Genomic DNA, 26,343 nt, shown 5'->3' with positions numbered 1-26,343 from the left:
GAAAATCATGCATTTTTGGTAATTTTGAATGTCAATCAACACGGCTAAGAAAAAAAAAAATCCCTTGTCCAAAGGATAATAAACCACTTTTTAAAAACGCTAAGCACCCTGTCTAGTTTTTTTTTGCCACAATATTAGCAATTTTCGGATTTGTTAAAATATTTGTTTTGATATACAATATCAAAACAAATCCTTGTTCAACAAATAGTTTCTGTTAATAACATCCTTGAGATCTAGCATTATCATCCACTTTATCAAAATGCTTTGCCTGTGATGGCTTGGGAGACTATTTCAAAAAGAGGTGAATTTACTTTTTTTTTTATTGAAAAAGGATAAAAAATCAATGACCAATATCATAAAACTAAAGTTTTTTTAAACAGTTTTACATCCAAGCACTCAGAGCATGCATGGGGTGGAATATTTCCGCTTCCAACAAGATTGTGCTCTTTCTCATACAGTACCTATAGTTCAGGAGCGGTGCAGCAAACATTGTTGTTTCCTGAATGGCTTTCAACACAACCGATCCGAATTCGTTTGACTATCTTGTTCAATCATACATGCCTCCCAGCTAAATAAACATAAAATCAGCAAATTCGGAAATGTAATTCAAAAGATATGGCAGATAATGTTAATGAAAGCGTAACATGCCACATGTGATGGATTTTAAAAGAGACTATAGCTTCAAAATAAAGTAAAAGGGAATATTACTCCAAACTCTTTGTTGTAAAGATACTCAAAGATTGCAACTTTAATTTATTGCAAATTTTTTTTGTATGATTTAGTATTATTGCAATGAAAATTTGAAAGTGTATGAGAACTTATTGGTCACCGTGTATATTTGTTTTGAAATAATCACATGTATTTATCAGTATAAATATTTTATTTGACACAACCTACAGAAAGGGTTTTTTTAATAATATAGACAAATTTTTATACAGTATTTGACACCCAATAAGTTAATTATTGCAATAAGTTTGTATTCTGCCAAAGATCAGATAGAATTCAGATCAATTCATAGATAACAGTTTTATTACATCAATCAACTGGGCTGTAAGGATGTCTGAAAAAAAAAAAGTGAAATCAATTTCCAAAATAAATAATTTTTCAAATAAGAGCTAGCTTTCAATTTAAATAAATTAAGCAAACAAATTGTTTTGTTATTGTCATGCTGAAATATGCATAATATATTTCCTAACATTGAAAAACAAAATTATCTTATTTAATCCTTTTACAATAAATAAAAAACATTAATATAATCTGCAATTTTTTGTATCACAAAATTGAATTGAGTGCAGAATATAATCTATTTTTAGAAATTCCCTCTACATCTGCCTAATTAGTATAGAATTCAAAAACCGTTATAGGGTTGCAAATGTCTTGGATTCATTAAATTTTTCTTATTTTAACACTTTCTTTTCTGCAAACACATTTGAATGTGTAAGGCTAAGAAAAAGAGTTTTGGCAAATTTAATCGAATAATAGTCAATACATGGATTCCTTAACTTTCTTTGGTAAAAACTAATTTAACACACACATGACACTCATATTTTTGATTTCTTTGTTGACAAAGGTGTCCTGTGGGGCCTATAGCTCTGCAGCTACACCCCCGGGCCATTTTCTAATAATTTATATGTACACAAAAATTAATATTTTTTTTTTACTTTGAAGCTACATATGATTCCATATTTCTGAAATAAAATATTTTTACTATTTATCGAATTTAATTCTTCCTTTAAGAGATACTAGCTATTTATGTGTAGGAATATTTGTTCAATATTAAGCATTTTCTCTCAATTAAAAGTAAATTACCAAAGTAACTATTTAGAAATAATTTATGTAAACCATGATGCATAAATAAATTAATAAATATTTGTTTCTTTGGGTAGAGAGCCTTAAGAAATACAAATTTGGTCAATTTTGTTTAAATGCCCAATAATTTTTCATAGCCATAAGTTTACTTAAATACTGGTTTATTTTATAGCACATTTATAATAAGTGTGTAAGACTTAATAAAGACATTTAAAGTTAAAAAAAAATGTTTAAAAATTTTCTAATCCAATTTTTACTTTAATACTAATTAAACACCATTTTTATTACAAGTACCTTTCAAAAGCAAATATAAAATAAAAATAAAATAAGTAATAAAATACTTAGTTGAGACTCTATTACTATTCTGAAATAAAATTATATTCCAATATTACTATTCCAAACAAAATTCAAATTCCAAACAAATAATTATCCTAAAATGAAATTAGAATGTTATAAAAAAATGTAATTCCAAAAGTAGCTTATAAATTTTTTTTTAAATCTAAAAAACTATGCATGAGTCTTTACCATCTAGAAAAAGTATAATACTTAGATTTTTTGTTTATGAATTTATTATGTTATTTATATGTTATTTTAAGTTTTTTTAATTTAAATTATATTAAAATAAATCAGTTTTACTAATTAAATCTGTATTTAAATTATATTACACAAATGTGCCAATTGTAAATATATTTATTTAAAATATAAAATTATTTAAACAGCATTAGTAATACAATTTAGTGAAATATCAAACATTTAGTAAATTTTTTTTAAAAGTGACAATAAACTGTAAGACATGTTTAAAACTAATAAGATAAATTCCAGAATAAATTTTAAAACAAAATAATATAAAAAATTGAAATATAACACATTGCTGAAACAATAAATTTACAAATGTAGCTATTATCAATATCGTAGAAAGAAGCTACTATGCTACATTTTAATACAAGCATAAGATATACAAAAAAATAAACATGATTATTGAAAATAAATAATTACTTACACCACAAGTTTCTTTATGTCCCTTTTATAATGTGGATTCTAAAAAGTTAACATTTACAAATGTTTAAAATTCAAATTTATTAGAAATGTTTTAAATTCAAATTTATTAGAAATGTTTTAAATTCAAATTTTTTAAAAGTTCTCATATTTTAAAATAAAGGAAAAGATTTCAACATTTCACTAGCTAAAACAAAAATATAACAATAGCGCACGATTTAATCAAAAATAATGTATCGAATCGAGAATGGAATAACAGCAGTTGGTAAATAAGTTAGTTCCTTCACTAAATTAGTAAAAGTGCCAGAAAATATGAGTTTCATAAAAATTTAATTTCCCATGCTTTTTTAAAGTTAAAAAATATGGGTAATCTTCAGAAGTTGGGCATTCCTGTGTTTATAATGTGCATACATAAAATTTTCTAAAATTCTGAAAACTGCAATGATATTAGTGTTTCAAAATGTTTATTCTACGTTAGGATAGAGTTGGAGAAATTTAACTTGTAATTTGCAGCTTCAGTAACTGAGTTGTAATAGAATTTTTTTATTATTTAATCTTATCTAATTCTAATTTCCTTCTTAAGCAGACTAAAATAAATATTCAAAAAAAAAAAAGAAAAAAAAAAGTAATTTCAACTTATATTGCTTATCAGCAATATATGCATTTATAATTAGCAGCTAGTGAATATAACCAATGGGATGGAAAAGAATCCGTAATTTAAAATGAATTTGCCAAGGTCAAAAATAATATGGTAGAAATCAATGTAAATATTAAAAACTAACTGTAAGCTTAGAAAATTTTACAATATAATTGTTTAGCTTTTTTCCACCTACATAACTTTGACTTATGACAGTAGGGTTGAAGCAGATGGTTATAATTAAGGATTTAATAATAAACAGCAATGCTGTTAAATTTGTGACAGAAAAAATATTTTTTCGAAATTTTCTGCCATTTTTGAACTAGCTGCAACAAATAATTGCTGAAGCCTACAATAGGCTTAAATGGTGACTGATGCACGTTAAATCTGTCGAGTCTCAAAGTCCTTCATGTTCCCATAACAAATCATTACCTCTGGGGGCACTGATCCAGGAGTTTCACTGTATTCTGGATACGGCGTTGAACATTAGTAGTTGTAAACCCAAAAATTGGGTCGGCTGTTCAACGGCGGTCATAAAATAAAATAAAATAGGTTTATTTAAAAATATATATTTTTCTCAAATGAAAATTTTTATTAAAGGTAAAGATCACTGATAATTAAATGTATAAACATGTTGTCATTCAAAATGTTACAGGAACTACCTTATATTACATGCTAATAATCTATCCATTTTAGTTGCACAGTTTCAATTATAAAATAATCTTAAAAATGTTACATGTTACCTTCAAATAAAAATCAGTAGGTGAGCTATATGCATCTGAAAAAAAGAGTAAAAATTTGTTGTTAAAAGTTAAAGAAAAATCTAATTTTTTTTATAAAAATATAACATTAAAGATTTGAATCTTTTAAAAAAGATAAAAATAAACATGACGACAAGTACATGTTTTTTTTATACACAGATGGCAGTTTGTAATGATGCTTTCATACATGGGAAGAAGCTGTTACCTACAGTTTTTAGCAGCAACAACGATGTGTTTTTTTTAAAAACTTTTTTTATTTAAGAAACAGAAAACAATTATCTTATCATAGGAAGTTTTGTTTAAAAACAATAAAAGAAAAAATGAATAAGTTTTAGTAATTTTTAAAATAATCCATAATCCCACTAGATAATAAAATAAACACTAGAGCATATTCAATTGCATACAAGAATTGACAAACAACAAAATTTATTAAAGTTTTGAAGATATTGTTTCGAAAAGACAGAACAAATTAGTTCTTCAATTATATAATAAATGCTCATTACAAGATTTTTTCATTTTTTCACTATGAATAATTTTTTCTGTTAAAAATTTTATAACAAGTTTAAACATAAAAAATAACACTAAGATATACAAATAACTGACAATTCTCTAAACTGAATGAATTGTAACATATTTTTAAGAATTGTGATTATTTTCACAATTTAAAATTGTGAAAATAAGTTTGTGAAAATAAGTTTAAGAATCTGAATTCATTGCAAAAAGGAGTGTTTCTATGAAAAATTTCTTATTTGATTGTTTACACTTATTAAACAACTAAATTATGGGAAGGTTGTCTATTTCACGAAGATTACAATTAACACAGAAAAATCCTATTGCAAAAATATAGCTTTAGTTTTTAAAGGCTTTAATTAAGTTAAACAAAGATTTTTTTCAAAATTTCTTTTAAGGATGATAATGAAACAGTTAAAAAAATGTTGCTGAGCATTTTACAATTAGAAAAAAGTGCAATATGAACTAATAAAAATCAAAGAGTTAGTTACCAATAATATACAAAATGATAATAACAATAAAAAATAATACACTACCCAAAGTTGTAGCTGCACCGGCAGAGCTCAGTGGCGTTGCAAATGATCCATACTTATCACTAAAATAAATCACATGAACATAGTTAAAATAAAGCTTATTTATAAATGATAATTGATTGAAAATGAAAAAACAATTAGGTTGTAGAAACATATTTCTTATGAATTAATAGCCTAAAGCTTCTATTCAGACAAAAAAATTTCTCTAGTTTGCAAAACATAATCCAAAGTTTCAATCTCATAAATGAAATTGTTATAAATTTAAAATTATTTAATTTTAATGTTTGTTATTAGTGGTAACTATTAATGTAAGCAACTCACCGTAATTTACAAGAATGAAAAAAAAAATCTTTATTTAAAAAAATATTTTTTATTTTCTCAGTTTTAAACATATATCAGAGAGAATTGTCCAATAACTCATTCTTTAGAGTATACTTTATGATTATTATTAAATAAACTGTAAAAATTTTAAAATAAACTGTCAAAATTTATTATCAAATCAAATGGTCAACATGAACTTGCATTGATTAATACTTTTTATTCAAAACTTTACGTTTTTAATTATATTTTGTACAACACAACGGCCACTAGATTAATATAATAGTAATAAAAATCTCTTTAAGCTAGTTGTAAAAATTATAATAGATAAAGGAAACATATCTTAAAAAGGGTATGAAAAAAAACCCCCCAAACAATTAGTAAAATATACTGAAGTGAAACCATACTCAAAGAAAGTTAGAATAAAGGGACAAATGTCTCCAAGCCAGGGACTGTTGAAGGCACGGTAAAAATTTCTTACAAGAAATGAAATGCTTTTAATTTTTTTTAATTGCAGATATTTTTTTATTTAGATATATTGCAATGTTTCAAAATTTTAGAGAAAGAATTTATTACAATAACTACATGCTAATAAAACCAGAAAACAATTAGGATATAGTTAAAGTAAGTAGGAAAAAAAGATGGTAAATAATATCTTATTTATTTATGGAAATTGATATTTTAAGCACCAAAGGTAATAGTAACCAAAAGTGCTAAAGGTAACCAAAGGTGATATTTTAGGTACCAAAGGTTTGTAAATGTTTTCCATTGTTTGGAAAACATTTACAAAATATGGAAATTGGACTTTTTGTGTTTTTTTTACACAAAAAGCCACATAACAAACAATTTTTGTAATGTGGTCTGTAATCCCCATGACAAACCTTATTAAAAGCATAAGATTTCCAAAGTGTGTATTCAAAATTTATTATACATCGATTATATTATTTTACTTATTAAAACTTATCTTTAGAAATAACAATATATTTAAAATCTGTGAAAACCAATTGAAAAATAATTTAATTGAAACCAATGACCTCATTTTTAAAAAAAATAAATTAATTAAGTTTCTATGAATTTCCTAAAAAAATTAAAGTCCTAAATTATTTTCTAATTTATTTGAAAACTAATTCAAGTTTGGATTCATATTTTTACACTATATATTAGTAATAATAATAAGCTAGCACTTTAGTTATAAATATTTGTATGATTTTTGAATTAATAAGGGAACAATTCTTTATTTGGATGCACCATGAATGTGGAAAAATAGCTTTCAAAAGATTTTATTTGAAAACTTTATTTACAATTTTATAACCTTTAAACTTAAAATGAGTTTCATCTTTATTCAAATGTTTTATTGATTTTCAATGGGGAAAAACTATAATTTTTATTTATTGCTAACCTAAATGTCAAAAAATATCAGAGCAAATATCTAAACTTAGGTACTTTAGCTATATAGATTATAAAAATTAAGTCTTCTAGATCATAATGTATGCATATAGAAATTTTTTTCCAGCCAATAAGGTAAAAGATTCTTAGCAAAATTGGTAACATTAACCAGGGTGATAAATCTAAAAAAAATCTTCGAAATTTTTAGAGTAAAACTTAAAAAATTGGAATAGTTTTTCAATTTAAATATGCAAGATTTTAAATATAATTTATGAATGTTTAGATATTCATACAGATTTATGTTTACCTATGATATTTCAGTATGAAGTACCTGACATATTTTTCAATTAAAATTGTTCATTATTAATAAATAAATAATAAATAAGGATATAATTTATTATTTCCATTTAATAAATTTATTTAAAGCTCAAGATTAAAAAAGTCTAATTTAAATGAAAGATATTTTTCTTGAAATAATTAAATAAAATTATTTATTGAAAAGAACTAAATCAGGTTTTTTATAAAATAACAATTATGATGAGAAAATTAAGGAAAATAACAGCCAAGAAGTTTTTTTAAGCTATTTAACAGTTAACAGTTTTAATGCATAAAAATAAAATGAAACATATTAGAGGCAAGTTTTTGTGTGATCACAGAGGCAAAATTATGTTCAGTGCTTATACTTTTATACTTAATTCTGTACTTTCCAGAAATTTTAAGCATTATTTTTAAAGCCCCTGAAAATTTCTAGTTTTCCATATTTCCAGAAAGAGTGGCCAACCTGCAATATCTTATCCTTGCCATCTTGTTAATTATTGACTAGGTCACATTAAAAACAAAAAGGAAAATAAAAGAAAACCAGATTTTGTTTATTGCTTATTAATTTAATTTTTTCAATTTAACTGCTTTTAATTTTTTAACATTGTTTTGAGAATAAGACTATACTGTGAATTATTAGATGTTTACTGTTAATATTAAAAAATTGTAATACATAGGATAAAAAATGTAAAATATAATAAATCATACAAAATATAAATGATAATAGTAATTTTGATTTAACAAAACAAGAAAACTAACAATTTTATATTTACACTAATTTTCCATAATAATATATTTTCTAGTAATATAATTTCTTGTAAATTTTTATGTTTACAAACATACCAAACACTTCCTGGAGTAGACATTGGTGAGATATACTGAGGAGTATTCCTATCTAGCAATGATTCAGTTGAGCGAGACAGGCTAGCAATCAAAATGAAGCATAATTAAATCAATATCAAAAAATTATAAAATTGGCATTTCCTTTAGAATATGGCTTTTAAAATAAATTTATTATTCATTTTTTTAAACATTATACCAATAAATTTTTTTTTTTAAAAAAAAGGGAAAAATAGTGACTTTACCTGAAAAATAAATTGTTTTCAGATTTTCTTTGTTTTAAAAATACAGTTTGAGAATAATATAAAAAATAAATATTAATATTATTATCAATTTTGATTCCCAATCAAATTAAAATTAGTACAATAAGCAACTTCCAAATAATAGTATTGAATATGTAATAGTATTTCAGAATTTAATTAATTTCAAATAAAATAATTCAAATAAAATAATTGTAAAATACTCTTATAATAATATGGTCATAGCTGCCAACATTTATATGAAAAAAAAATTGTAAATTTTACAAAATAATATAAATTAAATTTTATGATAATTGTTGCATAATGTACAAAAAATATTTTACACATTAGAGATTTCTATAGCCATCAAAATAGAAAAATTGCAATATTTTCCAGTTATGATTGACATCAAACGAACTTGAAATATTATTATGTTTACTCATAATTTCAAATAGTAATAGGCATTTAATTCTCAGAAAATTAAAAGATTTTTTCACTAATTTAAAAAGGGAATTCTGAATAAAAGTAAACTGAATATTTTAGAAGAACAAATATTTACTGCAATAGATATTTTTATAGGAAACTAACTCAATTTTAGGAAATTTCCTAAAATGTACAAAAAAAAAAAAAAAAAAAAAGAGAGAGAGAGAGAAATTTTATTACACCAGTAAACCAGGAGAAACGAGTAAAATCTAGTAGTCTACTGGGAAATCCAGTAGAGTTGGCAGCTATGCATGGTACTCATGGAGTTTATAAATGAACACATACTTAAGCTTTCTTAAGCAACTTGATGGTGATTCAGTGCTAGGGATAACACCTAAAAGATATACAATATTATTTTTGAGTTTTTATGACAATAGAATACTTATTTAAATTTAAACCTTTTAGAAGTACTAAAAAAAAGAAACCAGGCAAATAAATATGAATAAATAGAGAAAAAAGTACCTATTTTTCCATTTGAGGGAGGGGTAATTACAGTTATTCTCTGTGTTTTGGAATTTTCCCCTCTTTTCTGCAATGAATAAATTATGTTAAACAATAGTAAAAAATGTCAGACATAGATTTCTATTAATTATAAGCTACAAAAAAGCAATATTTTCTCAAAATATCTGCTCTTTTTTATGATGATGGATATTTATCACTATAAAATTGTTAGAAAGTTATGTGTGTAACATTACTTGAACAATGAATTGACCCGTGCTCTGAGTTTTCCAATAAAATTTTGAATCATATATTTACTGAAGATGGTAATATTTTATAAGAACGATACTAATTTTTATTCAATAATTAGTTATCTTTTTTTTATAGAAAATATGACAAATATTTTATTTTGTTTAAGAAACGTTAATTCATGTTGTAAAGTATGTGTATTTTATAATACATAAACATTATAAATAAAAGCAATACTATGCACAGACCTCGAAATTTTTTTTAAAATTAACAATAAAATTAAGTTTATTTAAAGTCACATTGGTCATACAGACATCATGTATCTTACTCGTGTTTAGGAACCAAATTGATTTACAGCAAAAGTTCAATTTAAAAAAAAAAAAAAAACATTACATTGAAAATTAATTTACTTACATCAGTAAATTTTGTAAACACTGTGTTAAGAGTAGAGCTAGAGAAAAGAGAAAGACATAAGAAAGAAAGCGAAGAGAAAAAAAAGTAGGAAAAATAAAATATCATTAGAGAAAATGCTTACAGTGGAGATTTTTCCTCATATGGAGATTTTCTACCTATAACAAATTGAAATATATAAATTAAAGTGGATACATTTAGTAACCTATGGAAAAATCACCATGAACTAATGAGACATATATATGCTGCATTGGAAACAAAATCTATTAGCAAAAATTATCAAATTAATGAAGAAAAATTGCTAATCTCTTATTTGAAAAAAGTGGCAAAAATGTTTTGAATTGAATAAGAAGGTAAGTTGTTCATAAATATTCACCTCTATCTGATCTTTGAGCTGAGCCAGGGTTGCTACTTGATGCATTTCTGAAATAAATTGGAATAAGTTATCCATTTTCAAGATCAGGAAAAACAGTGTTTATTTTCCACTGAATATCTCACCCGCTAATGATATTTTAAGTTAAAGAAAAATTATCACAAGATTAAAAAAAAACTGATTAATAAGCATTGGATACTTTACCAAATATCTAACAAAAACTAAGCAGACATGTACAGTGCGGGGAAAGAAAAAAAAATCGTCCACCTTTAATAACTTTTGATCTAATGATCAGATCTTCACGGCCTAGGACTCAATCTTAATGGTTAGATCTCAAATATGCTAATTAATCAGTGCAGACGATTCTTTAAATTTTGAAATCAGGCAAAAAACGTACTTTCTCTGAATAAACATACCTTTCTTTTTGATCGATTCAGATGTGACCTTTAAAATCTAGGGGGTAGCCACAATCTCGGAAATATGATTTCCATAGTTTCTTCTAGAGATTTAAAGTTTGGACCCTTTATTTTTAATTTTACTTTTTGCACATTTCACCATGTCTTGAAAACTTTTTAAATGAATTAAATTTTTGCATAAAATTATAAAATTTGCTTTTCCAAAGATAATTTCATAAAAAAAAAAAAAAAAAAGATTTTACTGAATAATTATTATTTTATTTACAACAGTCGAAAATTTGTTTAATTGTCAGGTATACAATATTTTACGCTATTTTAAAGTATGTAAGTTTACAAGGTACAAAATCAACTGAATAGTTTCTGAGAAATCGAATTTAAATTATTATTACTTTAAAATTAGATTTCTCAGGAGCTGTTTGACTGACTTTGCCCAAATTTCATATTTTGTTAAGTTTAAAATAGAAAGTCAAGTTTCTCGGGGTTTATTTTGACTCCAAACTAAATTGGGGTTATCATCTTGAATACTGTACCAGCAGGACCAGAAAGATTTTCTGGTCTTGCAGAAATGTTATTGGTAGATCCTGGGGATTATCCCCCAAAATAGTTTACTGGATATACTCAATGATTATTAGTCCTATCATCACTTATGACGCAATCGTCTGGTGGTCGAGGACTAGATTGAGCTCCGCAAGTTCTAATCTTAATAGACTACTAAGAATGGTCTGAGTAGCCCTGTCAGGCTGTCTTAGGACCACTCTTACAGCTGATCTAGAGAGCTTACTTGGACTCCTTCCATTGAACTTACGCATTGAAGTTGAAGCTCAGACAGGCATAAAGCGTCTTATGCACCTTGACCTATGGAAAGAGTATTCCAAACACTTGTCATAGGGACATCTTGTCTCACAAGTGGTGGATATACCCTCTTTTATCATGCCTAGTGACTATATGTCACTAAAATATGCTTTTCACAAGCCCTTTAAAATCCATTTTCCTACTAGAGAAGAATGGTTTAATTCTCCTCGGTGGCTTAAAGGCAAATGTCTAATATGGTACACTGATGGTTTAAAGATTGGTGCTAAATCAGGAGCAGGAATCTATTGCTCCAATGATAGTACCAAACTTCACTTTCCCCTGGGAAACTATGCCACTGTTTTTCAGGCTGAGGTCTATGCCATTATCTTGTGCTGCAAGATATGCTTAGACAAGGGATATCCAAATACGACCATCCGCATCTGTTCTGACAGTCAGGCTGCTCTCCTATCACTGTCTCATTCTAATCACGGGGTTCGGGTACAATAGACCTCTGGTCGACGTGCCCTGCTCGTCAGAGCAGCCGAATCTTTAAATCTTATCTTGAGTTTAAAATGGCGTAAAAAACTGCATACTTTACAATTAAAAATTTTTTCAACTATTTTTTAAAAAAACACAAAAATAATAAATATTTACTAAAATTTATTTCTGCAGTAAAATGGCATCGCATCATTGTAAAATTGAATCTTATAATTGCGTGCAAATTTTTTTAAAATTTGCATAAAAAACTCTCAAGGTATGGCAAAATACACAAAAAGTAAAATTAACATTGGAAGGTCAAAACTTTAGATCGCTTTCCTCACCAAACTGTGGAGACCACAAATTTCAGAATGCGGCTACCCTTTATATTTCAGGGATCAAAAATTTGAATACGTTGAAAAAAAAGGTAGGCTTGTTCAGAGAATGCTATTCAATGAATGTTTTTGTGTCTGATTTCGTAACTTAAAATATCATCTGCATTAATTAATTAGCACATTTGAGTTCATCCCCTCAAACTATTAAGTTTAAGCCCTTTTTATTGAGGGACATTTTGGAGAGCTCAATTTTAAATTCATTCTTAAAAAGTTTGATTATTTTGTACCACACATGGCGATAATAATACATGGGTGAATCCTAATTTGATTTAAAATTATTTATTGCATAATGAAATGTACCTCTTAGAACAATGATGCAAAGTTATGGTAATTATAGTGCAATTATATATATATAAAGAAATCTTGAAATTAAAGCTTTTAAGCAGAATTTGAAGTAAACTTCTGTTAGAATTTTATAAGATGTCAAAACATTTCTTGCATACAAGAGATATTAATATAGTAGTATCTGTGAAACAGATAATTGGGTAACAAAGAAATTAAAGAAATTTACATACCGTATATTCCGGCGTATAACGCACACTTTTAATACAAAAAATACCATTGGAATTTACGGGTGTGCGGTATACGTCGAATATAAAAAATTGTAGATTAAAAAAATTAAAATATAGAAAAATTCTTTTATTTTAAAGAAATAACATACCTTTACCTATATACTTTATTGATTTTCGTTGTTACATAAATAGTTCATTATATTCGTTTTCCGTTATTTCTTCAAGCACGTCAGCACAATCTGTTTTGTCTTCATCTGTGTTACCTTCATCCATAAATAGACAGTCATCTTCTGATTTGTCCAGATTATTTGAAATGCTGCATTTTTTGAATGATTTTCTAACCATCTCAGGCTTAATTTGATCCCATGCTTTTAATATCCATTCGCACACTGTTTCCAAACTTGCATGGCGCATATGTCCTCCTTTCGTTAAAGTTTTCTCGCCCTCCAATATCCAAGTGTTCCACTGTTTCTTTAAATTGGCTTTAAAAGCAGCCGTCCAATGGCTGAACTAATGGTGTCAATCCGTCCGGAATAACTGCCATATCGGTGTTACATTCTTTCAACAGTTTTTTTGTATTATCTGTAAGGTGGGACCAAAACATGTCCCACACTAAAAGGCTTTCTGGTTTTCTATAGATACTAGACGAGATATTGCTCATGTACAATCCAAATTTTCGTGAGCGTTATACGAAGAGTATATCTTAAAAAAAAGTTATTAGGAATTACGGGTGCACGTAATACGCCGGGGCGCGTTATGCGCCGGAATATACGGTACTTTTGTAGTTAGTTTTAAAAAACACAAATTTTTTTATATTTGATTTTTTCCTCACCTAACTATTTACAGCTTCTATTTAATTATCATGTCAGTAAAATAAATTGCAACTTAAGACAAACACATCTGTCAACTGGTAATTAAAAAAAAATCTAAATCAATTAATATAGCTTAATTAACATTTATTCAAGTATTTATAAGATAAACCTTTATTTTGTTTTGCATTAAGAAAAACCAAAAAAAGTTTACCATGAATTTTATGCTTATAATTGCTTGTAACTTGGTGATAATTATTTTCCTAACTTAAATAAGATACATATTTAAAGACAGAAAAAAAATAAACCTTTTCTTTTGTCTAATGCATAGATGACTTATATTATTAAATTTCAAAAGTATCCATGTATTGGCTAAAGCTTCATGACTAATTTGTTTTGTTTGCTTTAGTTTAATGAAATTTACAAAAACTCCCTTTGTAAGCGCAGTCTCTCTATTGAATAAGGCAGAGAAAATGTTGTTCGCGACAATGGAAAGTGAGTTCTAATTTCAAACTGAACTTTGGATTATCATAAAAAGTTATAAGTAATAAGTTAGTATAATTAATATTTAAGAATATGCATAAAACTTAAAATTGTGCAAGTTTTTTTTTTAAAAAGGTTATGTTAAAAATATTCATGTTAGTTTTAACTACCCCAGTACAATATGTGTGTGCTTAAGTAATTAAAATATATTACTAAGATTAGATCGACAGAGTACAATGGTTGGTACAAGATATAGAAGTCACTATAATGTACAATACTCAAATAGTATTACTTATTCAAGATAAATAAATTAAATTATTTATAGAAAAAAAATGAAAAAAATAAAATAAAAGAGAAAAATTAAAACATTGGGATCATTCAACTTGCACTTGAAGAAATTACAGTTTTACAGAGAAATACACCACAAAATAAAAATTTCAATAGAAAATTATTATAAATAAGATTTTAACAGAAATAGTAAAACAAAACTAGTTTTGAGAGTAAGGATATATAATTTACTAAGTATTACATTTAATAGAGGGGAAAACTATTTAAAAGAAAAATAAAATTTGTTATTGCCAATTATTATTCATTCTCACCATTAGTTTCAGAAGAAAAAATTTAATCACTTATGAGAAAATTATTAAACAATACATACAAAAGAATAATTTGGAAAACTAACAATATTTTTTCATTACATATTACAAATACATTATTCACAGTAGTTGAGAAACAAGCTAAAAATTAATAGATACCTCTGCATACTAATATATTTCTTCATCACATCATTTTCTTGCAGAAGTTTTTTACGTTCACTACAAGAATAAAATAAATTAAGTGATTAAATTCTTCAAAATTTTTTTTTACTAGAAAAGTAAAATAACTACATGAGAAAATGAGATTAATGTTTCCAGGGAAAGTAAAAAAATCATAAAATGCCATTTAGAAGATTACAGTTCAATCTACACTATGGCTAAAAATCCATTTCATTTTAATTAGTAAGAGAATTGAATAAATATATAAGTAACTGTTTTTGCTTTACAGTGAGGCAGAAATTTAAAGCTGCCTCTGCATATTATGGAGACGACATTGGGTGTTAGACCCAAAGCATAGCCAGGTTAATTAGGTGGTTATACGACAATTATAAAGAAGATATCAAAAATTTCTTACCATGCTTATTGCAATACATAGCTTTTAAAACATACAAAAATACTATATTCTACATTAGATCATTTCAAAGAATAATCATACATTATTCTTTGAAATGATGTAAATCTTAAAATATTCAGATATTAACAATACAAAAATTGTCTAATGCATATAATTACATTATATCAACATTAAATAAAATTAATTAACAATTAGCTGAGCATAGCTCAATATAAATATAATTCAAAGAATTTTTTTAATACTAAATAAACTATGGAGTTGGAGTGTATTAGAAAAATACAACAAAACATAAACTTCAAATGGCATTTTGAAAATAGAGATAAATAAAACCACATAAATACTCCTTAAAAATTTAAATAACTTTCGCCAAGAGAACCCCTTTTTATTAGTAAAATAAAAGCATTTAATAACACAGTATGTCAGTAAACAATTAAAAATATAATAAAAGTTTAATATAAAATATAAAGTTCTTACTTATCCAGTTCTTTCAAATTTTTTATTAAGTTTCGGAAATCTTCTCTAATTGTTTTGAACTTTTTAAGCTAAATAAATAAAACTAAACTTTAGTAAAATAGTTCCTTTACTTTCATTTTTTGGAAAAATTTTATTCTTAAGAAAACATTAATTTCAACGTGTACAGCAAAAAGGCTAAAAAAATTACTCTGTAATTGTTTTAATCGTAGAGACCACATTTAATGTAATGTGACATCAGTAAAAAACTTATTTGATAAAAGTCTGCACCACATAACAACATAACTAAAAATAGAGAATTCCTCTAATAAGAATAAAATTTAGTGAAACCCAAATTATTCTATATAAAAATTTCACTCTGCTTAACAGTAAATTTAAAGCTCCTTTTTCGAAAAAAAAATCATTTATAAAAATGAAACTTCCATTTTATACTAAAAGTAATAACACAAAAATAAATAGGGAATTGAATTAACTTGAATAGCATTCCCTGATCGAATAGATTTTCATTACTGATTCCTCTCATATCACAAACGGGCATAAAAGGATTAAAACATTTTATTGTTTAAACAAGTCTTAAAACTGTTTTAAGACTAAAATTAATCGAAAAGCTCGTGCTTGGTGACATATTAGTATGGAGTGCCTTATTCTGAAACCCACATTCACTGTAGCTAACAGGAATGGAAACAAGAAAAGACTAAGTTAAAGTTATCAAAGAAAAAAAAGTTTGGCAAAGAAACGATATTTTTAAATAGTTTTCAGTTTCTTGAATCCAAGGTACTAAAATAAACAAAAATGTAGAAATCTATATAAGTAAATAGAAGAGCATTGTAAATTTGAGTAGAAGATAGGAGAGAAAGTCAAATTTTGAAGAAAGTTGCCTTAGTTAACACTGGTTTTATGCAAATATTATACCCTTGATTGATTGACTTGAGACAAACGATTGAACGATTGGAAAGAACTTATTGTTCTGGATAAAAAAGAAGATAAAGAGGTATGCAATGGAATAATCATAAGTTCTGAAAGTGTCATTTACATTATTCCAATTTTTAGCAACCTTGATACGCTCAAAAAATTCTTAAAAATTAGCTGTTAGAGATATGACATATTGGGTGATGTCCATAAAAGCCAGTTTTTGATACGTAAGAAAATTTTAAATTTCTAAAAATTAGAATACATGTCAATGATACCAAAACTTATTTTCACAAAAGTTACTAGAACTGCTCTAATTTTTTTAAAAATCAGAATTATATGTTTTTAAATTCTGCAAGTAAGAAAATCCTAAATGGTGGAACTATCTAATAGTATTATGTCATTTTAAATATCATGAATGAGATTAAGACATTCTATGTAATACCAAAAAGGTTGAGACTTGTTTAAGCAAATGTATATACAAACGGTCTCTAATAAATGATTTCTTTTGAAAAAATAAAAAAATGATCTTATGCATATTTTTCATTAATAGCTATAAAGTATTCAATGATGCTACACTAATAGTTAACAACAACTAAAAATCAATATGCAAATACCATTAAAGTGGAATAGTGTAGAAATATAATTTTTGAGTTTGACAAATGTACTGCTTTGATTACAGAATATTCAATTGCAGTTGTATAGAACCAAGTTTCTTAAAAAAAAGAAAAACAATGAATAACAATTGAATAAATAAACAAGAAGCAATTCGGTAGACATATTAATTTTATTTATTTTCCTCAAAAACATTTAATTTAAGCATGTGTATTAAATAATTCATTTAAAAAAGTTGAAGAAAAAGTCATATTTCTACATCAATTAAATTTTAAAACCTTCATAAACTTTTATAAACAGGAAGTAATGATTATTACTACTATAGCTACAGCTCTGGAAAAGAAAGTCAGAGAAGACGTTATGTAACAATATAAGTAATGATGGTGCATCAGCTAATTGTCTTCCATAGGAACGCCAAACCTTTTTTTTCTTCTTGTCATAAGAATTTTTTCTATAACTTTCATAAATATCTTTAAAATAGGATCAGGGAGATCTTTTTATCAAAAAAATAAAATATTTTGGAAGTAAAATTGAAAAAAAAAAAAAAAAATTCTATTAAATAACCTTTTCTTTCAGTAAACCAGCTGAAATCTAGAATTTTTACAGTTAACATGGCATTTTCATTATTTCGTAATTGATGAAATACTCAAATTTAATATTTTAAAGAACATGGAAAATATTTATCAAAAACAATACCAGATATATTATTCTAACTTAAAAAAGAAGAAAGAAATTAAGAGATTGTACCTGTTTTCTCTGATGAGCTACCAGTCTAGCTCGATGATTTTTTTGAAATTCAGATACCTAAACAATTTTCAATTGAATAGAAAAAAAAAATGTTTTTTACTGATCTAAAATTAAAATCACAGTAAATAAAAAAGTCACATTGTTTTTTAAATAAATATAGCAAATTTATATTATAACTTGTTATCTAGTATATGCTAAAATAAAACATAAATAAATTAAAATATGTCAACTGCAAACAAACAGAAAATAAATTGTGCATATAGAAATATTATTTGGTGAACAAAATATAGTTGAAGTTGGAAAATATTAATAATAAAAAAAATATTTATAATAAACAAAACAAAATAAAATTTTATGATCGATTAGAATTCAATATATTTTCTTATAAATGAAACAGCAGCAATACAAAATATAATTATATATACCTTAAACACGTTTTTTATAAATCTACAAAAATTTAAAAATTCATGAATTCAACCTGCATGGTGCTTATTAAATCATTATGTTATTGCTAACATTATTTAATTCTTTTACACCACTGGTATATAAAATTCTTTATTTTCATTCTAAGAGTTGTTTAAATTTTTGATTTTTAATGCAATTGAGGCATACCTCAGCCAATACAAGCAAACAAATTTGGTTCATTTACAGGGATTATGTTAGTCTTTTATACAACAATTATTATTAGAAACCTGTAAGCTAATTATAAATATCATATGAAAATAATGCAAGTTTAATGATAGGAACATAAAATAATTTAGGTGAAAAAAATATTTTTACCTGTTGTACCTCTTTTACTTTCTTTTTCAATAATTCATCAGGATCAGTAAAATAAACTTGTACATCAGGTTTCATCTAAAATATTAATTCTAAATTAGAAACAGGGCAATGAAAACATATAATTTTCTGCTATTATATAATAATATTAAAATTACTCTACACATGAAATCAGGATAAATTTCACAATGAAAAAAGAATCAAAAATATAAGTACAGTTAGACTTGGAAGATCAAGGAAATTCAATAGGCTAAAACTTTTTTTGTAAGCCATGTTTTATTAGAATGATGAGATTGTTAAGAATTTATAATGGCAAAATAAAATAATTTAAAAAAAATTAATTTTAAAAATATTTTAAAGCTTTCATTATGTGCTGTACATTTAAAAAATATTAATTTATATTATACTTTATAATTTGCAATAAACTGGCATACAAGAGAAAATTATATATTTTCACATACCGTAGATGAAAGTATTATAGTTGTACATTGATTTCCACATAGTTTGCACTGTCCTCTGGCACCTGAAAAAAAAAAGAAAAAAAAAAAGAAAAGAAAAAAGCAATTATCAATAAATGATTTTTTTAAAATATTTCATATCAACTTAATTTGAAATCATTCTAGAAGTTGAAAATATTTATCTTTAAAAAAAATCCTAGATAAATTTTTAAATCTTAATCTTTGTTAATAATAAAAAAGCTCAAATAATAATAATAATAATAGAAAAGGATAAAAGTTCAAGGATTTTGGTACTCATTTATAAATAGAACAGTGTTAATGTTATTGGCTTTTGCTTGTGACAAAGACAATAGGACTTCACCATCAAACAAACAAGAAATCAACAAGAGAACAGAAATAGAATAGAGAAAAAAAATGTTCTTTTGTCATATGGGGAAAAAATTAGTAAAATGTTTAGTAGTTCTTCATAATCAGCAAAAATTTAAGAGATTTGGAGCATCCAAGGTAAATCCTAAAATTGGGAATCTCTAGCAAAATGCAGCAAATTTGCTTGAATGAATGTTAAAATTCAGCAAATCCAGTTCAATATAAACACATGTGGAATTGTGAGTATTCACTCAACATTAGTGATAAGAGCTTTCGAACCATACGTATGGTGGTACGTCCAAATAGGCTGTGGTTGTCTGAATTCTAAAGATGTTGAAATATTTTGAAAACCACGCTTTGTGTGTAATTAAATTATTTTGTGGTGACAATCAATACGGCAAAAAGATAAAATCTTACTATAGAAAAGAAAAAAATAAGCATTTTCTACTAACATTCAATGAAAAAGAAACATAATTAAGGTTTTTAAGAAATAATTAAAAAAAAAAACACCTTTAGGCACTTTTTAAAATTACTATGTACTCTGAAAGCAGTTTTAAAATCAATAAATTAACTGTTGGTTTTCGTAAACAATTTTTAAAAAAATCAAAATGTAAATGAATTCTAAATTAAATAATCAATCAATTGAAAACAAATGTTTATAATAAATTCAAGGACATAAAATGTGATTATCACATATTACAATAGAAAGTATTCTTTCTTTAAGGAGATAATTTTTTTCACCAAAAAAAGGAAACAAATTGTACTTAAAAGATACAAACTAGATAGCCCGAGAAAATATTTTTAGGCCTTTTTTTCAGAATATAAAACGAAAATGATAAAATTTTTTAAAAAAGTCTTAAATTTAAACAACTGAGTGCTAAATTTTACTATTTCAGTTTGTTGAAATAGAATAAAATTGCCTGAAAACAAGGTAGATAAAACATTCAATTCATGTAGCAGAAATAAGAATGAAATTTCCTATGGATAGTCACTTTAATTTAAAAATTAAAACCTAAAAACTATGCCAATACTGAACCTTATTTTAAGCAAGTTAGTGACAATGAAAACGAACACCATAAATAAAATTTTACAATAATTTATTATCAATATATAATAAAGAATTTAAAAACAATGCAGTCACAAGAAAAACAATTTGACTACAAGTTTCAGTAAGATAATAACGAATAATTATCAAATCCTAAGGAGGGCCAAACAATCATATGTATTACCATTCATTTCATTGGTTGACAAACATATAACTACTAGATTTTACACATCTTTAGTAAACGAATAAAAATTTTCAAGATGTATTCAAATAACTGCAGGAGTAAATAAATGATTTTCATTGATTAACTTCAGAAACATTGGTTTCGAAAGTCTTAAGTTATAACATTTCACTGAAAATGATAAGTATATGTTAAAAAGATTATGACTATTAAATATTCCAGAATCTAAATGATTAATTATACGTAGAAAAAGATGAAATAGTAATACAAAATCAATACTTACAATTTTCCTCACAATCACGACAGTAAATATGACCACAACTTGTAAGAAAAAAGCTTTTTTCACTATCTGGTAATAAAAAACAATTATTACAATGTACCCAATCCATGATTTGTAAAATAAGATATGATCTTTAAGAAAAAAAATAGTTTTTCAAACAAATTGCTAATTTTGGGGTAAGGGAATAACAATGACAAAACTGTTAAATAAAAGAAAGTTTATCAAATCAATGGAGAGAAAAAACTATCATAATTTTTTTGTAAGCAAATAAATTCGAAAATACCCGGTTCCGATTTCTGACGCGGTTGCAAAACATTTATCGTCTGCTTGCACTACTAAAAAAAATATAATAAAATACTTTTCTTAAATAATACAAAAGGAAAACCTTTTTAGATAGAAAGAAAGAGGTAATAAAATGTACTATGGCTGAAAATAAATATTTTCTTTAAAAAAATATTATTAAAATTATTTATTATGTTTAATGAAAATTCCGTTGGCAATACTTTACTCAAGCAGAAGATATAACTTCTCTTTTCTTATTGATAAAAAACGTAAACAAATAGTAAAGATGAAGTTATAAATTTTTATCTACTACTTAAAGATATCATCAAACACAGTATTCAATAAATGCACTTGAAAGACTGATTAGGATTCTACAATATCATGTGGTAAGAGGTTGTGAAAGTGGTGGTAGTGATTAAAGACGTCGCTGGTATCGAGAGCGTGCTGTCATTTGTTTTATATTCGTTAGTGATTCCCACTAATAAAACAACCATGTCAGAAAGATTCACTGTCACCAAGCCTACAGTTCAAAACTCAGCTTTTGGATCGGAAAGGAATTACGGCGCAACCCAATATGTCGATGAATCATCTAGATTACAAGATGACGCTTGTTATGGTATGTTGGCTAACGTGGCAAAATGTAAACAATAAAATTTAATCATCAGTGACTGATTCCCTAACCGGGTATTTTATTATTTTTTATAGTTTATCATGTAATCAAGAGTTTAATGATTTATATTGCACACTGATGTGCGAAATACCTTCAATATTTTGTAATTATTAATTACTTTTATTAATTATAGGTAATCCAACTGTCACTGCCATTTTTTCCCCATTAAATATATCGAATCTCCGCGAGAACAATTTTCTTTAATCGAAAAAAAAAAGAAAAAATATTTTTCTACACATTATTCGTGTAGAAAGTACAATTAATTTAACTTGTACCTCTTTTTAGTTAAGAAAGTTGCTTAAATATTTTATTTTAACCTAATGCTTGTTTTGAAAAACATCAAGATATTTAAATTTGATGGCATGGTTTCTTTCTTTCTTTTCTCTTTTTTTCCTGGATACAATATTGTTAATAAAGTCTTTTTCTTTTCTTTCAGTATTTAGTTTCAATACAAACAATTTTTGGAATTATTGTTTACAAAATATTTTGTAAATTAAACTGAAGTTTAAGCAAATTAATATTTATTCTGGATTTTACTAAGTTTCGCTACTGAGTTAAAAATAGATTTTCTTCTTAATCTTACTCAAGTAATTGAATTAAGGCTGCTATAAGTAAATAATATTCTGTAAATAATAATATTAGTTAAATATATTAAAGTGAAAACGTAAGTTAGAAAGTATTGTGTAATATCATTATTAAAAAATACAGTATTCTAATAAGTTATTCTAGTATTTTAAAATTTTCCTTATTTTAAAAAAAACATTAACTGTAGATTTCTACTAGAGTACATATTTTTTATTCCTAGTTTTAAAAAAAAGTAATTTTAAAAACTCTTATATAATTCTTTTCTTAGACATAAAAAAAGTAATTTGAATTAGTTTGATATATTAAAGTTAAAACATAAGTTAGAAAGCGTCATGTAGTTTCTTTATTATAAAGTACAATATTCTAATCCGCTATTTTAGTATTTTAAAATTTTTCTTTTTTAAAAAAAAAAAATTAGCTGTAGATTTCTACTAAAGAACATTTTTTATTCCTAGTTTTTAAAAAAAAGTAATTTTAAAAACTCTTTTATATATTTCTTAGATCTTCCAACACATGGTTTTGATGAAGATATAAAGAATAAAAAAATAATTAAGGAGATTAATAGGGAGTGAGACAATAGCGTTTAGCAACAAATTTTGAAATGCTCTATTTAGCTTGGTGACATTGGAACATCAAACTTACTTATTTGTAATGTTATGCTTATGTTGACTGTTTCATAGTCATACATAAGTGTTCTTTTTATTTTACATCATTTGAATAAATAAACGCTATTACATTGTAGTTATGTTCCTATTTATTTCATTACTATTGAAATTTTTTAATTTTATTTTAGTATATTAGATTACTAATAAATTTCGAAAATTATGAACAGATATACTTTAAAGAAAAACTATAACTATTACTTTTTTTGATATGCTTATTTTAAAATTCTGGCTTGCAAATTTGGTTAAATTTTTAGAGGAAAATTTAATATCTTCTGATGAATATAAAATTTTTCCTACTCTAGTCATGAGTAATTTTTTTTTTGTTGCCAGCTTTGATAGGTGATGGATGAAATTTAGATTTTTTTTATGAAATTAATTAATTGAATGGTATAATTTATTAAAACATAAAAATCTTAATGATTTATTATTAGAATACTTATTATTTATTTTTAATTAATTTAATTTTGCCAAAATAAGAACTAAAATTTACTTAAATCAATAGAGAGAGTTTATTTTAACACTTTTCCTGATAGCCAAATACAAATATGTATCTAGATTACTTAAAATAAAAATGCTTCAATCAATTGAAAATATCCATAGTACTGTTTCAATCTTACTTTAATTAATAAACTATATTTATCCTGAATTTATTGTCTTCCTTTAAACGAAAATGTGCATAAAATCAGGGATGAGATTAGCCGAAAGGCAAAAAAGCTGAATTTCCACAATAGCAAATTTTACGCAAGCAAAACCCTTTAATAATAAATTCCAGACAGTTTAAGGTAATAAATAATGTGTTGACATACAATTGTGTACTAATCTATTATTATATAAATGATTACATTGATACTTAACATTTAGTGAAAATAAAAATTACCAATTGAAAAAATAAAGCTGGAAATTATATTTTTCCTCAGTTCACATAAGAGACAATTATTACTTGAGAAACTACCTGGTTTAGCAAATTAAAACTACTGAGAATATACATTAATATTTCATTTCTTTTAATAAATACTGTTATGTGATTTATAGCAAATATATCAGTAATATTACTTTTTAAATTATATTGGAAAAAAAAACTTTAACAATGGACCGAATCATTATGTTCATATTATAGTCTACTATTACTAGAGCCCTTTGAAACATATCAATAACAGTGAAGTAGAAATATATAGTAACTCCTTAACATACAAAAATTGCTATTTTAGTTTGAAAAATTACATGACAATCAGCAAGTGTTAAGATAATTGTATTTTATTTGATAAGAATTTTGCATTTTATAGCATAAATAACAGCAATTATAAATAAAATTTTGATGATGAAAAAAAATTTCTCTCCTTTCCAAAAAATTTTTTAATTAAATCCCTTTGTAAGTGATTGCTTTTGTTTGCTATATCTTTTATGTTTGCTATATTTAGTCATCAGTCCATCTTCAAACATCTTGTGACAAATCCTATTTTTTCTTCTTTGCAAGGCAAGCACAGAATGTAAGTTTTGAATATATTCCCTTCCAGTTTCTCTGATGTTGTATCACTTACATATACTACTAATAATCGTCGTTAGAAAAACAGTCACCTTTATAGTAACTAATTAAAAAAAAAATTTACTTCTTACAAGAATCGCGATAGTTGAGCTTAAAATTGCGTGAATATGAATAACAATTATGGATTTTGAAATCACATGAATATGAAACTAGATATACGATTTTGAAAATGAGAAAATACAAACTGGGATATAGAATTTTTAAAACACGTAAATACAAATCACGATTCATAATTTTTAGATCGCGTAAATACGAATCATGATGCGTAATTTTTAGAATGCCTGAATGCGAATCCGAATGCTTTATTTTAAAATCACGTATAAATACGAAAATCGATGTTTGATATTATAAACCGCATGAACAAATCAAGACATTGAATTTTAAACTTGCGTGAATACGAATCGCTACATAGGTTTTTAAAAAGGCGTAAATACGAATCACAATATCGGATTTTTAAATCTCGTAAATAAGAATCGCAACGTACAATATTCAAATCGCGTGAATAAGAATCGCAAATATGAAAAGCTATGCTTTATGTTAGATATTAAAATCGTGTGAATAAGAATCGAGATATTAGCAGTTTCCAGGCTTGGGACCTGTAAAAGGCTTGTCAGAAGCAGCGTCGTTTGAACTACAAAAATCGTATCTATCTGGAGGGCGGGGAAAAAATTCGGAAAATCTTATCTGCTGCGAGTAAAAGGGGAGAAAATAGTTAAAATAAGTAAAAATGAGAAAGGATTGGTAGCTATGTAGTTTGAATTTTCTGTTTCTCTTTAAAAATCGGTGAATTTTCTGAAAAAGCGGAATATTTATAAAAAAAAGTGAAATTTTTAGAAAAATCTGAATTTTTGATAAAAAAGCTGAAATTCAAGAGATAAAAGTGAAAAAAGCGGAAATCCGCTAAAAAGCGGAAAAATCTCATCCCTGATAAAATGCCGTTTCTACCTCTTCAATACGCTAAGTGCTATAATGGGATATTAATATAATTTGTTATTCTTAATATTTCTTCTTCTAAGCAGTTATGTATAAATGCAGCATATAACTTTTTTTTTACTAAATTATAGAAGTCTTAAATTTTTCTAGCGAGTTTCTCTGTATTTTATTATTAAAATTTTCTTAATTTAATAATTACAGACTACTTATAGGAAAATTTATAATTTAACATAGTAATTATACATATAATATGTGTTCACAAAATAAAATATATAGTAATACATTATAAGTTACTTTACTTACCTCGTTTATCGAACAAAACAAAGACAGAAATATTTTTAAATAAATTTATTTTTAAAAGGAAATTTGAAATCGAACGTCAAATCTGCATCCGCTAAAAAGACAGCGGAAACCCCGAACGGAAGAGGAACCAAAATATATTTGTTAGTCGACCACGTGTA

At 25.4% G+C, this 26,343-nt stretch overlaps 2 protein-coding genes across 10 annotated transcripts in view; one reads left to right on the top strand and one right to left on the bottom strand.

The window, feature by feature from the left end:
• Window positions 1–861: 861 nt before the first annotated feature.
• On the bottom strand, window positions 862–26,322 carry vilya (Ring finger protein vilya). Of its 8 annotated transcripts, none has more exons than XM_071182056.2 (17): window positions 26,186–26,322; window positions 21,208–21,273; window positions 19,336–19,397; window positions 18,878–18,952; window positions 18,098–18,154; window positions 15,830–15,897; window positions 14,941–15,000; window positions 10,305–10,351; window positions 10,053–10,086; window positions 9,932–9,968; window positions 9,293–9,359; window positions 9,116–9,164; window positions 8,112–8,192; window positions 5,250–5,308; window positions 4,186–4,220; window positions 2,810–2,847; window positions 862–2,173 (listed from the first exon to the last, which is right to left on the bottom strand). In XM_071182056.2, the coding sequence occupies exons 4-17, from the start codon at window positions 18,950–18,952 to the stop codon at window positions 2,107–2,109; spliced, it is 774 nt and encodes a 257-aa protein (XP_071038157.2). In that variant the 5' UTR covers window positions 19,336–19,397; window positions 21,208–21,273; window positions 26,186–26,322; the 3' UTR covers window positions 862–2,106. The 8 variants fall into 8 exon arrangements, with proteins under 8 accessions (XP_071038157.2, XP_087016922.1, XP_071038158.2 ...); XM_087160796.1 differs by having other exon boundaries at window positions 862–1,060; XM_071182057.2 differs by lacking the exon at window positions 26,186–26,322 and adding an exon at window positions 21,731–21,849.
• LOC107453993 (solute carrier family 12 member 6) overlaps window positions 21,873–26,343 on the top strand; it is a 41,572-nt gene continuing 37,101 nt past the window's right edge. Inside the window, exon 1 of one of the 2 annotated variants that reach the window (XM_071182048.2) lies at window positions 21,873–22,102. In XM_071182048.2, the coding sequence (XP_071038149.2) occupies window positions 21,979–22,102 (124 nt within the window). In that variant the 5' untranslated portion in view covers window positions 21,873–21,978. Of the gene's footprint in view, window positions 22,103–22,133; window positions 22,171–26,343 lie in introns of those variants that run through there. The other variant, XM_071182050.2, reaches the window with a different exon arrangement.

The sequence above is a fragment of the Parasteatoda tepidariorum genome, chromosome 4 (assembly GCF_982258835.1).
Source record: "Parasteatoda tepidariorum strain Cologne lab strain chromosome 4, Ptep-v5.0, whole genome shotgun sequence".
Classification (NCBI taxonomy): Eukaryota; Metazoa; Arthropoda; class Arachnida; order Araneae; family Theridiidae; genus Parasteatoda; species Parasteatoda tepidariorum.
Note: the sequence above shows the minus strand (reverse complement) of the source record. Positions and strands in the feature narration are given on the sequence as shown.